The sequence below is a fragment of the Oryzias latipes genome, chromosome 5 (assembly GCF_053564925.1).
Source record: "Oryzias latipes strain Hd-rR chromosome 5, Olatipes_Hd-rR_3.1".
Taxonomy (NCBI): Eukaryota; Metazoa; Chordata; class Actinopteri; order Beloniformes; family Adrianichthyidae; genus Oryzias; species Oryzias latipes.
In genome coordinates this window covers 3891810-3913457 of record NC_136241.1, presented here as the reverse complement: position 1 = coordinate 3913457, position 21648 = coordinate 3891810, and the positions used below count along the sequence as shown (strand labels likewise).

Sequence of the window (21648 nt, the reverse complement as noted above, 5' to 3'; positions counted from 1 at the left end):
GTCCAACGATCAATCTGAGGCAGAACTGAATCAAACTATACCATTAAAAAAATAGTTAAATTGATGATCTTCAAAAATACCTTTTGGATTGAGACATGGTAGAGGTTGTGCTAATATTTAATTTACACTTGATTATTTTGCAGGAAATCTGGAAAACTTCCCCTTTAATGTTCAGTAGCAGGTATTTCTTTCAGAGTCTCACTGGTTGAAGTTTGGGCTAAAGATGTTCTGGATCCATTTTAGGTCACTGAAATGAACAAACATCGACTAGGAATCGGATCAGCAACCACAAATTATGATATGGATCGAATCGTTTAAACGGATCATTATTACCCCTACTTTTCCTCAACCTAGATGCTTTTTAGATTAATGATAGATTTAAAGCAGAAAGGCGTCACAACACAAAAACTTCTACACAAGTGCCTCTTTTTTATTCACAATAACAAACAGTGCAGGGAAACATCAACAAATCCCAGGAAAACATGCAACAGAAAACATCTTTTTTAAGCTTCCAAGTATTTTTCAAAAATCATAAAAAGAAACAAACACATTAGAGAAGTTATTCCTCCTGATTTAGGTGTTCGGTGCAGCACTACACTGCTGTTTCCCTGCTGCTCCTGAAATAAAATGACATGTCTGCTCCTACCTGCCCACCTAACATTAGCTAAATCTTTGCAAGCAGCAGAAGAGGGAGCAGAGTGAAAAGATGTTACCGTTGACCCATTTTGGTCTTAAAAAGCCTTAAAACGTCCCCTCAGTGTACACGCCTTCAGTTCAGACCAAAAAAAAGGAATTTATCTGCGATCATCCATTTTTCTGAAGTGTCCTGGGAGCTCAGGTGTCCTTCCGGCTGTTAAGATCTTCAGACCAGCTGGACCGTGGCTGCCTGCAAATAGCCCTGCAGGAACTGGAGGGCCTCTGCGTTTAGACTGGTGCTGAGCATGGAGGGAACCTGCACCACAGACAAAGAGAAAATCCAGATTTAATGTCTTCTCTGCAGAGTAACATGAGAGAAACTGGACACACACTTTATCGTAATACTAGACATTATCCAGACTTATTGTAAAAACCGTTGGGAGTTTGGATTCACACATGACGGTGTTCTGCCTGCAATAAGGGTTCGGGGGGCCTGCGACTAATGATGATGTCACACTATTTGATTGGCTGCGAGTTGGTCAGATGACATATATAATAGTGACTGGACCGGACAAATAACGGTACGACCGTAGAAGAAGAAATGGTGAGTTCCGTTGTAAACAAAGCTGTGGCATACAGCGAGAAGAACTTCTAACTTCTTATTATTATTGTTAGGATTATCATTAAGTGCTTGTTGGCTTATCTATTTTTTTAATCCATGCGGCCAGTTCTTTATTATTGGCAGAACTGACCCAAAAGAGGGTTAGGATTAAGCTAATAAGTGCTAAAAACATTCAGCTGTGGATGAACTTAAACTGGAATAGCATCAGGCTTTATTTTGCCTGGACCCGACTGGAAACACGAATTCACACGATTGTTTGCACGGTTTCTCAGGACTGTTCCCTCAACAGCTGCCTCTGCCTGGAGATACAAATCTCCCGGGAGACACAGTTCTGAGACGGACTGCGGACCTCCTCTGGAGCGCACACGGTAACAGAGCTTGTACCTGGGGGGCTCCATAAGTATTGGTCAGGATCACATCAATAACGTTTGGAACGGTCTTCGAGGCAAAAAAATGATGGATGTACAAAAAAAAAAAAGAAAAAAATCATTAACTTGCCTTAAAAATCTGAACAGAATACTATCCGATCACATAATCAGAAATTGGGCCCAATCACGTCATTTCAGACTCCATCAGAATCGAATGTCAAGCTTACCATTACAGAGAAATACTGTAGTCTGCATTTCATGAACGGATCTCAACATTTTATCGGTGTACAGCGCAGCAGAATACGACAGTTTGAGCAGCAGGAACACAAAGACGGTTCGATTAAGTTGGCAAGATATTTGCACTTTCTGATTTTGAGGCTCAAAAACTCTTAAATGTTTTAAACAGAACTCAACCCAAACAATGACCTACAAAGGCAGTTCGACAGAAAAGAGATCAGGTTTCCGTTTCTTTTTTATGAGAATAGATCTCTGTGCTGCAGACAGTGAAAAGGCTGCCAAGGGACCGTCTACAAAGAGCAAGCTCTGGGAAAAAAATGAGAAGAAAAATAATAAAAGCAACAATGTCTTAAAAACAACCAAAACGGAGATGGTTAAATTGATCAGAGGGAAAATACTACGATTTTGGAAGAAACTAATTTTTATTTTTGAAGAACTTTTCATAGGGGTCATAATTACCGGTAATCAAAAACGGTCAATAGCTCTGAAGATACTAAAACTGCAATCCCCTTTTTCACTACTTAATAATTAACTATTTTTTTTCTAGTTGATAGTTGCACTATTTGTACGGTATTGTTCATTCTTCTTCACTGAACTGCCCTGTTTAAGCGATGAAGAATGATCAAGTAAAGTGAATAAAATAAAAAAATAGGTGAAAACCTTGATGTGTTTATTTTGCATTTATTTCATTTTTTAGTGCGTTACAAAAGTATCAGTGAGGTAGTCTATTGGCAGATACTTTAAAACAAATGACTTGGAATGTGAAAAAAAAAAAAAAAAAAATCAGGACTTGCCTCCTATGACACGACTTTCAAAATAAACCAGCAAGCTTTAGCGGAACAAACCAACAATGCAACAAAAGGGGGAAACTAAATGCATCCACAATCTACTGAGACTAATGTAAAAACCGAAGAAACAACATTGTTCAGAGCTCTACTCCTACAAACAAATGGCGTTGTGTTTTCTTGAGCACCACTGAACCTGCCCCCCACCCACCTCCAAACGGGATTAAAGAAGAACCTGTTCAGGATGACCTTACCCGTCCAGGACAGGCCGTAGAGAGCTTGTGGAGTGATTGGGCCAAAAGGATTTTTGGATTGCCCACTGCATCCCCAATGGGATCATGCTCCTTTTTTCCAGCAAAGGCCAGCTGTGAAAAGGCTGTTTGGTATCCCGGTGTGTCTTCGATGTCGATGAAGTGCTCGTCGTCAGGAATGCTGTCGTCTTCTGGTAACTCGAACAGACCGATGAGAGCCTGAAGCAGCGGGGTCCTGGTGAAAGAGCACAGAGGAAAACTACAACAACTAGAAAAACTTCAGGATTTCTCCCTCTCCTTCACTCTCTACACGTAGAGCTGCCGAACTCTAGTCGGAGGATCGCGGGTTCGGTTCCCGCCTCGCCCACCCATGTGTTGAAGTGTCATTGGGCAGGACACCGAGCCCCACATGGGTCCTGGTGGTTATAGGTTGGTGCCAGTGTTCAGCAGAGGAGCCTCCATCAGTGTGTGAATGTGAACGGGACGGTTACCGTCAGGCGCTTTGGGCCAGATAAGTATTCACCGTCTGCCATTTAGTTTTAATTTAAATCAGACATTTGAAATGCAGCAACACAATACTTTTGGCTAAAGCAGAGGTGTGATGCAACGGACTGGTCAGATCAATATCAACCACCAGAAAAAACTGTTTGATTCATTTGCAGGAGCGGATGTCTTTCTTTGAGTTTCACTTTGTGGGGAATAAGTTGCATCATTCTTTCTCAGACCTGTGAGATGCTAAACAAATCTAAAGTTAAAAAAAATAAAATAAATCAGACTTTGCCACCAACTTGAGTAACTTTTGCCCCAGACAGAGGAGTGTCTGGCTTCTGCCAACGGAAGGTAAAAAAATACATTCAAATGGATTAGAAAAGCTGATGGGGAGCATCTTATTGAAGTTAGAATACTTCTGATTGATACGGAGAGCCTTCCTGTAAGCCAAATGTTGTGAGTTCAATGCTGGAGTTTAATAAAGCTTAATTAGGTGAGATGAGGAGGATTTCCCCCCTCTGTCCTTAATGGATGCGTTAGCAGACAGCATGTCAGAAATGACAGCCTAGTGTCCATTAGCTAAGCTGCAGTCTCTAACGTCAACATTCCCATAGATTTCAGCTGTATTTCCTATTCTGTTTAAAGACATGCAGTTAATTATCCACCAACCGTCAAACATCAGGCTGAAAGGCAGGATGGATTCAGAAACCCTCAAATCTCACAAAGGTTTGCCATAGATTTAAAAAAAAAAAAAAAGATTTCATGTAATCCTTTAGTGCAGTGTCTTTCAACCCGCGTGCCGCGGCACACGCGTGTTCCGTGAGAGATGCTCATGTGTGCCGCGGGACATCACACAGTTGGTCTTTTTTGTCTAAAAATTATCAAGCATGCTGGGATTATAAGTATTATAAGATTATAAGAAGTAAAAAAGCATTTTAATAAACTGGAGGGGGAAAAAACCTGGGCAAACTTGACACTAATTTAGTTGAAATGATTGATTGTGTGATTTGCAGCCCTGAGACAGACTGGCGTCCTGTCCTGGATTTCCCCCCGCCTTCGCCCATTGGTGGCCGGGATAGGCTCCAGCAGCCCCGTGACCCCGAAAGGGACAAAATGGGTTTAGAAGATGAATAAATATTACTGAAAACTATCACAACTTTTAGGGAAAACGGCCTCAAATGTTTACGCGAGAAACTGGAGGGACTTTACATCAAGACAAACTACAAAGTTTCTTTTTCTTTTTTTGGCTGCTGGATTTTTGTCAAGGAAAAAGTGTACCTTGCCTCAAAGAAGGTTGAAAAACACTGCTGTAGAAATTGGATAAAAACGGCTGCATTTGAACCGATGTCTCACCAGAGTTTGGTGTATTCCGTGTCCATCATTGCCGGACACTCGGTCAGGATCTTGGTGATGCCCACAGCACAGATCTTCTTCTCAATGGTTCCAGAAACCTTCTGAACCTCCGGAATAATGATTTTCTCCAACACCATGCCGAACATTCTGCCATACAAGAGAACTTCAAATGGGTTTGTCGTCACCTTTTGTCAACTCATCCATGCAGACGTGTGGAAAAGTGTATGTTTTTGTCAAAATGTTCATCCAAACACACAGATAACCTTGATATTAGCAGATGCCCAAAGCTCTAAACATCCACATCCTATCTGATATGGGCATTTCTAATTTTAAAAGTTGTGCTTTTTCCAAGACATAGTTGTAATTTCATGAAATTAAAGTTGTAAATTGACAAAAAAATAAAGCAGATTCTGCAGGATTCTTAAGCAGATTGATGTCCATCCAATTTCTCTAAAGTGTCTGCAAATTAAATTACGCAGGTAACGTTTGATAGTCTTTGTTAAAAAAGCAAAATGTAACATTTTTATTTTTGTGTAAAATGATGACTTTTGAAAGCATACATTTTTTGTCCCAATTATATGACTTTAGTCCTCGTGAGTTTGTTAATTCGTCTTCTTTTATGGTGGCTCTAATTCTCAATTATGGGGAATAAAACATGTTTTTTTTTTAGTTACTACTTGCTGTTTTGAAATAAAGCAAAATTTGTTAATTTTTTTTTAATGTGTGGATCAACTTTAATACCAATATTAATAGCATCTATATTCAGTAGCAGTTTCTGGCACGGGCAATACAGGCAATTGCCGGGGCGCAAATTTAAAAGGGGGCGCTAATTTAAAGGGGGCGCAACCCCCGTGCTTGGAAGAAAAAAATAAAAATAAAAGTTAATAATTGGATGTAGTGGGCTTTACAGGGTTAGAAATGTCTCAATAAAATTAAAAATGCTTTTCATCCCGTTTGATCCTTAAACCAGACGGTGAAGAAAGAGCACACCGACAAACATGTGGGAGGGTTCAGCTTCTTCAGCAAAGAACATTTTAACATTTACAGAGGATTAAACTCTTTACTTTTAACAATAAATCCAGGAACTTCTACTCATTTTGATTTTTGGGACTTTGAATGTGAAAAGAAATGTGGCAGTAAAAGTTTAAATAGTCCTTTAGGGTTTCATTTTCCACATTTGTGAAAGACATTAGCGAGAAAACTACTTTAATAAACGGAAATGATGAGAAAATTAGGAAAAGGCTTTACTTTGGCTGGATGCTGTCAAAGATCTCCTGAAGTGCGATTGCTCCATATTTGACACAGTACAGGTTGATAAACACCAGGAAACCTTTAAGAACATAAAAACAGTCAAATATGGTTGCAAAAAAAAAACAAAAAAGACCAGAAACAACAAAATAGAAGGAAAAAGAGAGATGTTACTGACTTTTGATGAACTTGGTGGTTTTAGAGCTTTGTAGCCTCTGGAAAAGCAAAATGTAGATCTGTTTCCTGTACTGACCGATAGATTCCCTGAGAAAAATACTCCAAAAAGTCAACAACTCCTCAGATTTCAAATTGGAGAACGTGAATTGTATTAGACCTACGGAGGCATGTTCTCTATGATGCTGTTGAGAAGGTAAAAGCCCTGGTGGTCGTTGGCTTTGGAAGCAATCAGTTTCTGGAAAACTCCGAGCAAACCGGGCTTGAAGGGAAACACGAGAGAAGCGGGAAAACGTTTCACATCAGCGACCAACAGGTCCGTTTTTCCAGTTCATGCAGATGTTAAAGAATTGTCGATAAAAAGTACAAACAGACATATTCCAGGTAGGCCTGCACTATAAATCGTCAAAAACTGCGATAAATGGTCAACCTAAATGTTTGCAAACGTAATATCTCGTGCTTGAAGAATTTGACGAATCAAATACAACCCATTTGACCAATCAGATGGAGCCCTTTTATGTTTGAAGCCCGCCACCTATGTAGACATGGATCAAAAGTGAAATAGAAATGATGCACATTGTTTTTGTTTTGCCACTTGTTCTTACATCTCAAGTCACAATGTGGATCACTAATATCACAAGTTTTCCTCACGTCATGCAGGCCCAATTCATGGCAGGAAACAACAGAAACACGGCATACTATTTTATCAGCAGCTGAAGCGGCGATGCTGGCTCCTCCCTTCTCCAGGTAAGCTTGGAGCAGCCGCACCAGAGGGGGGATGTTTCCCGTCCGCTCCCACAGAACCGGCTGCAGCAGGTGGGGAAATAAGGCCATATAGGAAGACGGGATGGAGTTGGAGTGGATCTCCAAAAGGAGAGACATCACCTGGAACACATACGGAAGAAATTCTGCAAAAGAAAAAAGGGGGAAGAAAATGACACAACCGCGTGACGAAGAGAAGCTCATTTGACAGGAGGAGGATCGAACCCTGAACATCATTCTGAAGGATCTCCGTGAAGACGGGGAAGAGGGCTTCCTCAAAGCTGCTGACTGTCGTCGGGTTAGCTTTGCAGGTGATCCTCACAGACAAGCACAGAGACTCAAACAGGTAGTGATTAAAATGAGGCTTGCTGGGATTCTGAAAAGAGAAACAATGAAAGACTTGATTCATGCATTCAAAACACATGAGCTGCATATCGATCCAATACCCAGCAATGCTTTCTTTACCTTACTAACTAGGAGGAGCTTGTGAGTGAGCTGACCAATCAGAGTGGGAATATAGGGCACTATAGTCTCCTGGAGCAGCGAGAAGCTTCGCATTATAGCTTCACCAACGAAGAAGAAATGACAGCCGTGAGAGCATGGACTACTGTGGGTCTGAGAGAGTCAGCGTGCACACAGAAGACGTTTACCTTTCATGATGTACTCGTTCTCTGCAGACCCTGGGAGGGTCAGGGCCTTGAACAGGTTGGTGAGCAGCTGCTCTATATAAGGTGCCATCTCTGCAGAAGAGATTCTGAAAACACAGAAGGACAAATGAGAGCCAAAAACGTCAATAAAGGTCCATGTTTCCCTGGTTTATCTTCAATGAGGGGGGGTTTAACGGCCTGTTGAACGCGTCCATCAGGAGCTTTGCTCCCCAGAAAAGATTGTATTGAGGCGGAGCTTAACCACACAAGACGCCTGCATCCTGGAAACGGTCAAAACTAGTTTTAAATATCCATCCATCCATAAAAAAACTGAAAATACAAAATAAAACCATTTTAATAGTTCAAAGAGCTCACACCAAAGCAAAAGTTATCATGAAATAAAAACCTGCACTGAGCAGATTAAGATAAAAAGATATTCACTGGATTAGTAGTTACTGGATGTCAAATACTTTTCAAAATAAAAGCATGTGATGCACAGTAAATCAACACAGAAAAAAAGCCACAGCAAAACAAGATGAAGAGTCCCTAATCCAACTTTGACTCACTCTGGAAAGTATTTATAGCTCAAACAGAAAATAAACTGTTATTTGTCTCAACAGATCAGTGCGGGACTTCTGCTCAGACAGAATCTCAACACTGAAAATGAATATGTAAAAATGTATTTATAGAGATCCAGAAGTCAAAGCTGCATCATACCTGATGCAGGTGTATTGTAACCTTTCTTCTGATTCATTATTTCACGTAAACATTAAAGACGTAAAAACAGGCTGAGCATCGAGCTAGATTCTTTTTTTAAGAACTGACCACATTCCTCAATTCTTTTAAGTATCTGAAGAATAATTTTTATTCAATACTCCGGTCAATGTGAATGTTGTTTATGTCAGTGAGTTAGTAAAGGCTGCACGCTAGATTTAAGTGACATTCAGCACCAAAAAACATTCAGCAATTCTTGATCACAAATGCTAACCGATATGATGAGTTGATTACTTTTTGTTCTCGTTTCTTTAACAAGTAAGAGTGGAATCTGAGGACGAGGAAAGGGAAGCTGGCGTGTTTGATAGAAATTCAGCCCAGCTGTTCATTCCAGATACAGAAGATGAGGACTTTGATGGATTTTTGGATGCTGACAGATGACTGAGAAAATACAAAAATAAACTCAGTTTTGCTCCCACTGCCTTTTAAAAAAAAACACACATTAGCGTGCGTGTTTTACCGGTATGTTTTAACGTGTCCACGCCTTAAAACCCGGTGCGCCTTTTGTATTTGTTAAATACAGAAAAAGCACCCGTCACTGACACTGCGCCCTATCATCCTATATGGTTGTGAAAATACGGTAAGTTTCTAAGACAAAACCTTTTCTAATCCTGTTGCACATAACTATTTAAAATTATGATGGAAAAAGGCCTCGTTCAGAAACCGGTACCAAACTCCAACCAAAACCTGGATTGCTAACCAGCTCCATAGACTGGTATGTTTCAAAACAAAAGGCATGGACTTGTGTCTGTGACACTCACAGAGTGAGGTTGCTGGGGCCTTTCATGGTGAACAGCCTCTCCAGAGCGTGGGCAGCATAGGTGTGCTGCACTGTGCTCTCGGCCTGCAGGTGCGTTATCAGCAGAGGGACGGCTTGCAGCAGATGTTCTTTGGGAAGCTGACCGGAGACAGAAACCGTCAGGAGGGATCATCTCACTTCACATCAGACCATCAGAAAACGACAGCTTCTTACCTGACTTCTGAAGATCATGACGTATTTGATGGCGTCTGCCTTCAGCACTGGGAACTCATTCACTAGAAGATTAGGAAAGTACGAAAAGTCACAAAAGGTTGATTTCACGATACAAAAACTGCAAAACGGAAAAGAAATACTAGAATTATAGAACAAAGTTCTGACTAAAGAGTTTCTATTTCTCCTTAGCAAACTCACTAAACTGATCATTTTTTAGAAGACTGATAAAGAAACGGGCAGTTATAGTTAACCCTTTCATACCCAGGCATTAGCTCCACTATTTACATTATTTCAGCTACCGTAACCTTTACGCAATTAACGTAATTCGGAGGAGAAAAGCAGCTTTGAGCTGAAATGCAAAACTTTACAGAACAGAAGAGACGTGTTTACGCAGTAAAACAGCTGACTCCCGTTGATTGCATAAATGGTCAAAGAGTTAAAGCATTTCACCCCCAATGTTAAAGGTTTAAAATTAAGAACAGAAAACGGTTTATTAGAATAAATAACTGGGGAGAAAATATGTCTCCTTGATTTAATTCTAGACATCCATTAATAAAAGCTACCAGCTAATCTGGAAAAGCACTCTTACCATTGGAGGACTTGAGATCTGGGAGAATGTGGTTCACAAAGAATTCTATTAGGTTCACCATCTCATTGGCTTGAGTTATTCCGTGCTGTCAGCAAAAACATTTAAAAAGTGTTGTAATGTCGTTACAGAAGACACATCAGCCTCACGTGGACAGACTACCTTCTGTGTTTGGGCTTTGGATGCCAGAGACGTGACCAGATAGATGGCAGCATCCTTATGCTTCCAGTTCTCCTTTGGGCTCTTGGCGTATTCTCCCAGCATTGAATTCACATAGCCAGAGAAGATGGCCGTGACCGGCCCCTCAAAGAACTTACACAGGCACCGCACCAAGTCGCACGCTGCCCTGCGGCGGGTGTCGATGTCTGAGGGCAGAGTACAAACTGATGTTACCCACCAGAAATCAAACAAGCTGATGTCTGCTTAGTCTAGGGGTCGACAACCTGCGGCTCTTTCATGCCTGTGCTGCGGCTCTCAGTGGTTTAGTAAAATAACTGACATGTTCTAAGATTGTCGTGGTGCCTTTAACACAGTCAGGTGGCGCGAGCGGGCAGGAGGACAGAGCAGTGTGAACGCGCGGAGGGGGCATGTCTACAGCTGTGAACGGCGACCAGAGTCTGTTATGGGATGGAAAGTTCTTCCAAAAAGACAGTACCGTAATTTCCGGACTATAAGCCGCTACTTATTTCTGGCGCTTACAGCCCTGCGGCTTATTCAGTGACGCGGCTAATTTATGGCTTTAATTGGCGGCCGCCGTGCACGTACTTAAAGACTCAGTGAATGGTTTGAATTCTCTATCTAACACCAAGCGCAAGTCATTTATTTTTCAACACACCTCTTGTGACACCGTCACATTGAAAAAAGTAATGAAAAGTATGATGAATGAAAATGTAAAATATAAGGAGAAACGAAAGGGAAAATGCATATGAAAAGAAAATGTGGGAATTATAACAAAAAAAATCCTGTGTACACTGCCTATGAATATGAAAATCGGCGTCATTGACTATGGGGCTTTTGACTGGGTGAACCTTCATAAGAGGCGGAAACCAGAGGTGATTTAAAAAAAAGAGGAGCGGGAGACGCTGAAGAGGGACGTCAGACGCTGAAGGAGGGGGGTGTGGCGGTGCCAGACGCGGAAAGTCTGCAGCCGCAGCTTGTCATCCCTTCGTTTTCATCCAACAGTAGTGGAAGAATAGCGGGAGATTAATTAAATATAACCTTCATCTTGGCGGAGCGCTTGCGGGAGGACCGGGTCCCGGAAGCGGCGTTCTGGACGGGAGGAGCGCACCCGAAGGAGCAGTTCTGGATTCCCTCTGGGAAGCGGTGAGATCGACCCTATATTCATTTTTTGGGATGTACTTTTTTTTTTAGTCATGGTACCATGTGAAGATTGAGACTTCATTTTTCCGTTTTGGAGGAACTTTTTTTTCCACCGGATTATTCAATATTTTTTTGTTTTGCATCATACCAGGAGCGGACGGAGAACTATTGACTGTGGATCTCTCTTTCTGTTTTTTTTTCTTTCTTCTTGTTTCAACGGGTTCGTTTGTTGCGGGAAAAAGGATGTTTATTTATTAGGGGTTTTCCTGTGGGAGTATTTTGTGTTTCTTCTGGGTTTTTTTTGGTCAAAGGATTGTCAAAGACAATTTCAGTTTTCTGTCATTATAAAAACGTCGTTTTGTGACTAGCAGATGTAGTGGCTGGTTTATTTTGTTTGTGTGTATCTGGGTGTGTTGGCTTGCATTACATGGTGAGGAACCCCTTGGTAATGTAACCATCAGAAGACCTTGTAAATGGTTTTTTTGAGTGTTACACTCTAAGCATCCAAACAGCGTGGACTTGACTTAAGGTCTTAGACACTTCAGTCACGGTTCAACAAAACAAAACACGCATGCCCGGCCGCATCCCAGAATCCTTTGGTGCCATTAGACCCAACGTGCACGTGATCGCCACTACAATATGATGAAGCTTTCAAGTTAAAAGCAATCGTTAAAGCAGCGTGAAAAAATCCACCATCACCAACGGGTTTGGAAAAGCTGGTCAGCTGCGTGACGGAGAGAACAGCGCATGGAGTGAATTTACCTCTGAGTCATAGTGACTCGGCTGGCTGCACGTAAATATGTGGGAATAACATCAGCCTTTATTTTGTCGGGACACGACTGGAAACACAAATCGACGTGATCGTTTGTACGGTTTCTAAGGACTGAGCGGAATTTTGCATTGAAAAGCTCACACCGACCCACAGCCGCGTGTGAGCTGGAGACATGTTCTGCTGCTTGTTCACATAGAGCTGCGGGGCCGATGTCAGTCTGATGGCTCCCACACGTAACAACGCATCCGCCCCTCATCAACAAAACGTTCAGTATTAAGTCCGATTGCTTTGCACAGACACGATTTGCTCCGTCCACCGGCGCAATGGGGACGAAGCGTTCTTCCCTGGAGCCGCCCTGGCCAGAACTGTCGGAGAAGATAGGAAGGAGAGACAAGAAGCGCGCGGGAGCGCAGAGCGCAGAGGCGTCCGCGGAGCAACAGTGTTTGTTGTGAAAGGAAACTTCTGACGCACGCGCCGCGCTGAGGCGCGCGTATTGTGCCGAGGCGCACGCTTTTCAGTCGCCGCCGCTTTATTTTACTGGTGTGTTTTTTTTAACCAGCCCTGTTACTCCCATAACGCTGCCGCAACACAAGCGGAGGGAGAGCTGTTCCCGTTCACCCCTCCATGCACGGCTGATACTTGCTCATACTTAAACACATACAACAGTGTGGCGAGCCGGGCATTGGCCCCGCCTTTAGCCCCTAAAACTCATGGGAAATGGGGAATAGCGGATGTAAATTTCCTCATCATAACTGAGGGATGTAATGTTGATCATATGGTTACTGTTTGTCATTTTATGTATGATACCTAGATTGTCAATAAGTAAAAAAAAATAATAAAATAAAAAAAACATAACTGAGGAACTTGTGAACAGAATAGAGCTGCATGCTGTTTGACAGATGTAGGTGTATTCAAATACATGAGCCTGAGGCAAAACTGACTCCACCCACAGTGTGCTGATGAATCACACTTATTCTGGGAGTCAGGACGTGTTTTGTGAGGACGACAATGTTGCCTAATACATGCGGCTTGTACTCGGACGCGGCTTGTGTATGTATAAAAGTAGTTAAACACGTGAAAACGGGTGGGTGCGGCTTGTAATCGGGTGCGCTTTATAGTCCGGAATTTACGGTACATGTTGAATGAGGTTGAACGAGAAGTGAATAAAAGCCTTGTCGTGCAGAACCTCTCCAGGTCGTCTGTCGACCAGATGCTATACTTTTGTGAGCGGGTCGGAAACAGGAGCGGGTCAGAACCAGGCGAGCTGCTCGTCGCTCGAGCGGCCCCCCTGTGCTGACGACTACGGTCGGCAAGCAGTAAACAAGAAAGGTTCATAAAAAGAATTTTAAAAAACAAAAACAGAAAAAATTACGGGATGAGTATTAGATTAAAAAAAAAAAAATCTAAATGTGGACATTTTCTAAGTGAAGTTCTATGTGACCATCAACCTGTGTCACCGCCACAACCAACTCCTGCCGGCGTGCGATTCCAACAATGTTCCGACCCAGGAAGGACAAGGATGGAGAATTTAGAGAAAATTGAAGTTCCTGAAAAAAACTACATTTAATGGCATCTGGGCAGATTTGTTTGCTTTCTGCGACTTTACCAGTATGATTGATATGTAATGGGGATTTGGGAAACAACAAAGTCTCAAATGTGGCGAGACATCCCAGAATTAACACGCAGCTTTAGCCCAAACACATCCTGATCCTGAGGGAAAAAAAAGTTGTTTGTTGAAAATAATCTATAGGAGAATCAGATTAACTGCTGGTTAATTACAACATATTTGCTAGTTTTGTGGACTCTCAGGAAATATTTCTCATCGGAACCCATTAAATGAGAGGGGATACGAAAAATCTCTCTAGGAACTTTTCACTGGAAACACCGGGTTTTCCAAAGGCTGTTGCGGCTCCCTGTGTTTTAATTTCTGTGGGAAACTGATCCAAATGGTTCCTTGAGTGGTAAAGGTTGCCGACCCCTGACTTAGTCTAATGGACTAAAGACATCTGAACATGTTCAAATAGATACACATTTAAAAAAAGGGAGTTAATCTAGATCACTCATTACCTGATCCCTCAAGATCTCTTCGGATGTACTCCTCTGAATTATCTTCAAAAGCTTCTTCATCTGCACCTAATCAGGAATGGAGTTAAAAAAAAGAAGCTTTGAGCAGACAAGAATCTGGATCCTAAACACTCAAAGGGAAGCCACTTACTTCTGAACTCCATGTTGGGGACGATGACCTTCTCACAAATGCTGGTGAGCGTGCTCTGGTCCTCAAACAGATTCTTGTAATGTGGCCTCTCACACACCGATGCCAGGAACTGGATTGCATTACTTACAAGCTGCAGCAAGACACGGTACATTGTTAGCACAAGCAATGATACAAAAAACTGGAGGGTTTTCATTGGTTGCCTAGTGCACCCACCAGGTCGTATTTCACTTCCTGTCCGGTGGAGACCAGCAGATTCCAGATGGCAGTGACAAAGCGAGGCAAGTACGGCTGGAATTCCTCATCATACTTCTGAGCGTAAAGGGCAGCGTTATCACAGATCTGAGACTTCAGCAGCTCCAGAAGACCCGCCTCCTCTTCATCCTGAGGAACAGACGGACGACAAACAAAAATGGTTTTTGTCCCAAAGAAGAAAATCTCAACACTTAGTGCATTTAAAGGAAACGTGACGCACGTCCGTTTGAAGAAGTTTGTTATCCAAAGTCAGTAAGCCGTGAAAATTGGTCATCCAGGTTTCCATGTTGTCTTCAAAAAATTCTGGAAGGTCCTGAGTGGAAAGGCAGAGAACAGTCAGAAATCAACATTCAGCCATTCTCTTCTGCTCATCCAGGACCGCGGGGGCAGAAGTCCAGGCAAAGACGCCCAGACGACCCTCTCTCCAGCCTTGTATTGGGGACCTCGTTCTTTGGGTCATGACCATAGGGGAGTACTGGAATTAGGGATGTCATGCGACTAATGTTTATGTGGAATAAATTATTCGTGACCTGTCTATTTTAAAACAACAATTTTAACCTGATTACTGCTGCAAAAAGGCTCATTTTGAGATATTTACCTTTAAATTCATGACATTTTACTTTTACACCAACAAGGGGTTTGTTTTCCACACTCTTAAACCATTAAGAAAAAACAAAACAAGAAGAAAACCTTTAGGTCCAGAGTGCTCTAATTTAACAGATTAAACACTAGGAACACCTTTCTAAACAATCCGAAAAAATGTTGACCACAAACTTCTTCTTCATCCCATAATGTACATGTCGACATACCTAATTCCACAGTTTATGTCTAATGTCATCAGCTCCCTGCGTACCCCATTCGTTCATGAGAACGAACACCTCGCCTGGCTTTTCCCCTTATAGGACAGATATAACCCCGTGGGGCATTGTGGGCTTGTTTGCGTTAGTTCTGTAAAGAACTACAAAGTCGCACATTCACAGCAACAACGTGCCCGTCCAACCCTAACCCGCGCGGTGTCGCGGTTAACGCCTGTGTTTATGTTTGTCCTGAAGGCAGCAGTGTCTTCGCTAAGCGTGTGTAAGAAAAGAGGAAAGGAGACGCGACGCGCAAGCCATTGTGTGTGTGTGTATGTGCTGGAAGGCCGGCAGCGCTGTCTTCGCTAAGCGCGGGTGTAGGATAAGAAGGGATGGAGATGCGTGAACGTGAGGTGAGTGTGTGAGCATTCAGCTTGTGTTACTCAGGGAGAACAAAAAAAAAAAAAAGTTTCTTCAAAAGAACAGAGACTGGTTATTTTATTAACCTGTTCTGGGGACTCTGAGGGTCCAAAGGGGCGTTAACGTGCCCGCGCCTTAACACCCGGTGCGTCTTTTGTATGTGTCAAAAATGGAAAAATCCCCCGTAACTGAGACCGTGCCCAATGACCCCGTGCGCCCTATTGGTCGTGAAAATACGGTATGTAGGTGTTTGTAGAAGGACTGTGTGCGTCAGCGCTGCGTGTGTAGGAGGAAGGAGTGCACACACGTGTGTTGGAGGTGCGTGTTGATTCTTCTGCAGCGGACCGCTCTCTAGCTACAAGCGAGCCTTTACCTGTGCTCTCTGGTAGAGACAGCTTCTCAGAATATTATATATTTTCTTTCTCTCTTTCGGCTTTTCCCATCAGGGGTTGCCACAGCGAAACAACCTCACTTTCGAGGATGAGTCGCATGGTTAACTTGGCAATGTTTTACGCCGGATGCCCTTCCTGACGCAACCCTCTCAATTTATCTGGGCTTGGGACCGGCACAGAAGCAAAGAAGGGAATAGGGAGCAGCCCGGATTCGAACCCTGGTTTCACGGACGGAAGGCCCCGCAAACCAGCACGAGCTAAACCGGCTCCCATTATATATTGTCCAGTAATAAACAGACTGCAGAAACTTTGTCACTTTTCTAGTAGCCATGAAGCCTGACACCCATGAAGAACACGGGGCAGGAGGCTCCGCCTTTGTTTACACAGACACATAACTTTGCGCTGCAAAAAATAGTTCCCAAACAAAACATGTAGTGATATTCATGGAAATCTAACAGTGCGTGTTCATGTTTGGTGTTACAGAGTGAAGGAGAACAGTAATACCCCCCCCCCCCCCCCCCCCAACACATAATTCTCCGGCGGGCGGCCGTGTCGCTCACTCAAGAACGCACGCAGGTTGTACTGGAAATGAATACAATGGAAACGAATAATTAGAACGCAGTAAATTTGTCGTATTTCCTCGCTAGATGGAAACTTCTGTTGTAGAATGAGGATGTGTTTCTGAAACCGCGCATATGTGAGTAGAGGGAGCGTGTGCAGCGTAGAGGGATGAGAGCCACGCGCCAGCAAGAGGGAGAGAGAGGCGCGGTGCAGGGAGTGAAGGACAACATTAATAAAAGGTTTCCCCCAGAAACCCTTGAAGTCTGACCACAGGACTAGCAGAAAAAGTAAATTACCAGCAAAGATGAACGTGTTTAATGTGTTTATTATAGTTCCAATCACGCACCATAGGCAGAACTTTCAAAAATAAAAAATGTGCGGTGATGAGATAATCGACACTCCCCTAAACGCAATGCATTGTGGTCCATCTTCGCTGATCTAGTGAGCATCGATGCACACTGGTTTTTCGCAGAGACTTCTGGGAAATTTCTAGGGCACTGGATTTTGGAATTGTAGATTCAGACAGCACTAGAAAATGGTGAACGCATTATTTAGTGCACTATGTAGTGCACTAGTGCAGGGAAGGAATTCGGACACAACGATAGATTAAAACTAAATTATGACAATAAAAAAATAAACTATGTGCTAATTTGTCTATAATTAATTGCGATTAACGCAATAATTTGACAATTTGTGCCCTAACTGAAACAAAGATCGAACAGTCATTTGAGAGCTGTGCTTTCTGGCTCAGCTCTCTCGACTAACCAGGACAGAAATCACACAACAGCGGAAAACCAACAAGCTTGCTTTAAAACTGACCACCAGTCCATTTACCTACAGTTTCTGAGGGTAAAGAGAGATGGAGACAATTACCTTAAGCTACATATCTCTTTTGGGTCTATTGTTTTTTCCCCAATAACAAATATTTGGGATGGATAGAAGAAACCAGAACTTGAATTGAAGCCATTTTTACCCAAACCCCAAAATTAACCAAAAGAGTTCCGGTGACCACAGACCAACAAATACTTTCTACAAAGGTTCAATACAAATACAAACAAAAATCTTAACTTTCTTAGCAATTTAATCAAAAAAAACCACAGTCAGTAATGATCTAAAGCAGACCTGAAAGTTGAGGCTGTAGAAAAGCTTGGAGATGAGCGTGAGGGACGAGAAGAGGACCTTCAGGACGTTGACATCAGTAGCATGAGTTTGACACAACTCAATTGTGGCCTGCAACAAACAAAAAGCACTTTATTAAAACCTTATTCTAGTGTGGAGCTATGACAGACGGATGAAAACCAACAGGAAAAATACAAACCTTAAACAATTCAGTCAGAGGTTGGGCAAAAGTGTCCAGAACGAGTTTTATTTCAGACCAAAGTTCATTGGACTTGAACTCGTGGCGATACCTATGGAGAAACAATGAAAGCAATAGATGAAAATGTCAGCATCAAAGATTGAAAAGCGGCCTCTGAGGAAAGTCCCACCTCTTGAAGAGGGAATGTGCCGTGCGAAGGACTCCATTGATGATATGGAAGTCTCCACTTCTGAAGCGAGTCACCATTTCTGTTAGAAGGTCCGGCCACTTCTGAGGAAAGTCTTCTCTCCCAATGATGCTGATGGCGTCACTCAACTGCAGAAAATCATCACGTGTAACCACACATAGTCGTGTAAACACTTCCTTCAGCTCTTTTCAGCCAACGTACCTGCTTTTGTATTTGCTCTGGGCTGCTGAGCATCAAATTCACAATGTTGGCTTTGATGGCTGTTCGGTCGGCTTCTGAGATTTTGTTCGGTTCATCTTCAACCTTTGAGAACCAAACCACAGCAGGGTTCACACATCAAACAGGAAGCAGACAAACAGGCAAAACAGAAACTACTTCACTGCATTAGGCACAGCAAAAATTTGTTTTTCTATAATCAAGTTAAGGTGAAATTATATATACATTTTAAAGTAAATATTTGATCAAATGATATTCTACATTAAAATAACCTCCCATGTTATGAATGACGTGTGTGTACGTAAAATCCCAGCAGAGTTGAGCTGGATGTAAAGACAGAAAAACATACAATCCTCCAGTTTCTTTTGATGTAGTTCTTAAACATGACGGCAGCACAGACTCGAATCACGTTGTCCTGCGACTTCTCCAGCAGAGTGAGAAGCAACAAGGAGTAGTTCTGGTTTCCCTCCACTGATTCGAGGAACTTCTCCGCTGAGAGGAAGGGGTTGGGAAAAGAAAGAAAACCAAAACACGTCCTTCATTACAAAAAATACTTATTGTGTGCTTACAGATATACATTTAGAAATAAACGTATTTAACCATTACTGTAATGATGTAAAGGCCCACCTGGTCTCCTGGCATTTGGGTCTGGGTCCAATGTTTTTCTAAGAACCTCTGTCAGGGACTGGAGATTTGCATCATTGAGCTCCATGATAGTCACTACAGAACAAATAAAGACGGTCAGTGGTGAAAAGAAATATTCATCTTTTTTTTTTTCCATTCATTCATCTTCTGTTTGTTCCCTTTCGGGGTCACGGGGCTGCTGGAGCCTATCCCAGCCACTTATGGGCGAAGGCAGGCAGCCAGTCTGTCACAGGGCCACAATCACACACCCATTCACTCTCACATTCACACCTAAGGACAATGTAGAGTAACCAATTAACCTATGAAGCATTTTTTTTTTTTTTGGATACGATAACTTCCTGCAACCGTGCCTGATAGTCGATGTTCGCCCATACTTAAGTGTCTACACAAAGTTTAGATTTGCTTTATGTTTCTTTATTTGAAATGCACAACTTTTCTTTTACTGGACAATCACAATGCACTTGACCTTTTAAACACACACAACAAAGGAACAAGTATCACTTTAAAACTTTCATACACATATGTCTGTAAGCATTCAGTTCATTTATTCAATACTGGACATAATTATAAACCATACACTCCAAATTGCCAGGGATCTATTAAGAACAACATGCATCTCTATCAAAAAAATATTTATATGAAAACAGTCAATTACAGACTCTGACTGTAATCATAAGCTTCCCAATCTGTTAGGAACAAGTATACATTTAAAAAATGAAGCGTTTCTGAAAACAGTCAGAAGAATGTCGGTAGATTGTTTTAATATCGAACGCAAATGATGCAAATATCGGCTGATACCGGCACCAATACATCACCCATCCCTAATTATAACATACATTCATAAATAACTGATCCTGTACATTAACAGGAAAAACCAGCATTAAAAAAAGATGCACACTTTGCTTTTGATTTAATCAAATCCCAAAAATGTACTCTCTTTCTTCCAGGAAAAAAATACTACTATAAGTTCATTTTCAATGTAAGAATTACATAAACATATAGAATTACATAAAAAAAGGGGGAAAATTGTATAAAAGTTTCCATGAACCAATATAAAGATTCATCTGCCGTTTCCTTCTTTTTTTCTTTACTATAACTATGAAAATATCACAGCAACCAGGTAAAATGTGGAACAAACCCTGAAGTCAAAGTGTTGGATGTGAACTTGTGTCATTTTGTTTTACCTATTAGAATCACTGTAAAACTGAGCAGTGTAACTAGGTAAAATGAGTTAAAAATGTCTATTTAAAATGCCCAAGCTCTGCATCATAATACAATAAATACATAGATAAATATAATCTTGTTTAAGCACAAGTTGCAAAGGGATTATGGGTTTAAGGAAGAAAGTTTAAATTTTTTAATGGAGGCACTTAGATGTTCTTTGTCACTCTTCTTACAATATATTTCCAATTAAATATAAAAACGTTTTGCTTTTTCCCCATTCAGGATGATGCTAAAGTAAATCAAATCCTAGATGGTACATTGCAGATTAGCGACACACAGAGTGAAGAGGTTAAGGGTCACTTCTGCATCTACCCTCATCTAACCCTCTGGTCTGCATCCTCCTCCTTCGCACAGACAACCATCGTGTCCTCCTTCCTACATCCTCTTCAGTCTTCCTCTAGGCCTCTTTCTTGGAAGCTCTAAGCTCAGCATCCTTTTCCTAACATCATCCCCCTAAAACCATCTCCATCTGGTCCCTAAACATCTACCATGATGATCTGTTCCTCTGATGGACTCATCATTGTTGTCACTTCCAATGAGAACCTCATAACTTGAGCATTAACTTGATCTCATTTGAAAGCCTTTCCATTATGACTGTTCACACACAGACGTTGGGAAAATATGCTTAATAACTAGAAAGAGTGAGTGAACACGGATTTACATGCATTAATTTAATAAAACGCCACGTATGTGAAAGATGATTTTACTGTAACAGCACGTGTTCAAGCTGCTCATTCATTGTCAGCTGATAGTTTACATATGTCATATCTCAATAGAGTTAGGACTCGAATGCTTATATCCACTGAGATAACACATTAAAACCCGTTCCATTACCGCAACTGAGTCCGGGTCAGACCATTCTACGTCCAACTAAGCTAGCAAGCTAAAGGGTTTAAGTTTAACACACGTGTGGCGCTGTGGTCTCCAACTGGTTATTGAAAAATAATAAAGAAAGCAAGGTGCATTCTTTACAATTACGTTTACCCCCCATCAAAAAAAAGTCAAATCTACAGTGTTGTTTAAAAGTATATTGAAAAAACTACATATACTCCAACTCCAGTGAATAGACTGATCCATCAGCCGGTACCCAGCGGGCTAATGCTAGCCTGCTAATGTTTACAGCTAACCACAAAGTTAGCTACATTAAGTTCATTATAATTGGGATAGCCGTATGTCTTGATTGAAATTCAACGATCCAACAGACGTATAAGCCAACATTTCCCCTTACCGTGACAGAGTTTTTCGGCTAGGATGTGAAGTCACAGCACACCACACAGTCGTGCTCGCAGCACCAGCTTTCAAAGGAACTGCGCGGTCAGGGTATGGCGCATGCGCACATTTCATGTCCAGCCGCGGACACGCCCCCTGGTTGTCACAGGCATCCATCCACCATCACATCTTTCTACAAGACTAATAAACAAACCCAT

General features: G+C 41.9%; 1 protein-coding gene across 1 annotated transcript; it reads right to left on the bottom strand.

Moving 5' to 3' along the window:
* Positions 1 to 409: 409 nt before the first annotated feature.
* Positions 410 to 21614, bottom strand: cse1l (CSE1 chromosome segregation 1-like (yeast)). Its single transcript, XM_004068469.4, has 25 exons — positions 21450 to 21614; positions 18980 to 19072; positions 18702 to 18844; positions 18338 to 18439; positions 18119 to 18264; positions 17950 to 18040; positions 17754 to 17861; positions 14685 to 14777; positions 14426 to 14593; positions 14213 to 14342; positions 14065 to 14130; positions 10068 to 10270; positions 9909 to 9993; positions 9320 to 9381; positions 9108 to 9244; positions 7576 to 7679; positions 7391 to 7488; positions 7151 to 7301; positions 6863 to 7071; positions 6328 to 6425; positions 6168 to 6253; positions 5990 to 6071; positions 4742 to 4888; positions 2903 to 3134; positions 410 to 952 (listed from the first exon to the last, which is right to left on the bottom strand). The coding sequence occupies exons 2-25, from the start codon at positions 19062 to 19064 to the stop codon at positions 863 to 865; spliced, it is 2916 nt and encodes a 971-aa protein (XP_004068517.1). The 5' UTR covers positions 19065 to 19072; positions 21450 to 21614; the 3' UTR covers positions 410 to 862.
* Positions 21615 to 21648: the final 34 nt, after the last annotated feature.

Excerpts from the sequence above, each read along its gene's own strand:
- cse1l (XM_004068469.4), bottom strand. The coding sequence starts at position 19,064 with ATGGAGCTCAATGATGCAAATCTCCAGTCCCTGACAGAGGTTCTTAGA. Across the intron at positions 14,343-14,425 it reads AGGAAGTGAAATACGACCTG|CTTGTAAGTAATGCAATCCA; the intron begins GTGGGTGCACTA and ends GTCTTGCTGCAG. Across the intron at positions 6,254-6,327 it reads ATCATAGAGAACATGCCTCC|GGAATCTATCGGTCAGTACA; the intron begins GTAGGTCTAATA and ends TATTTTTCTCAG.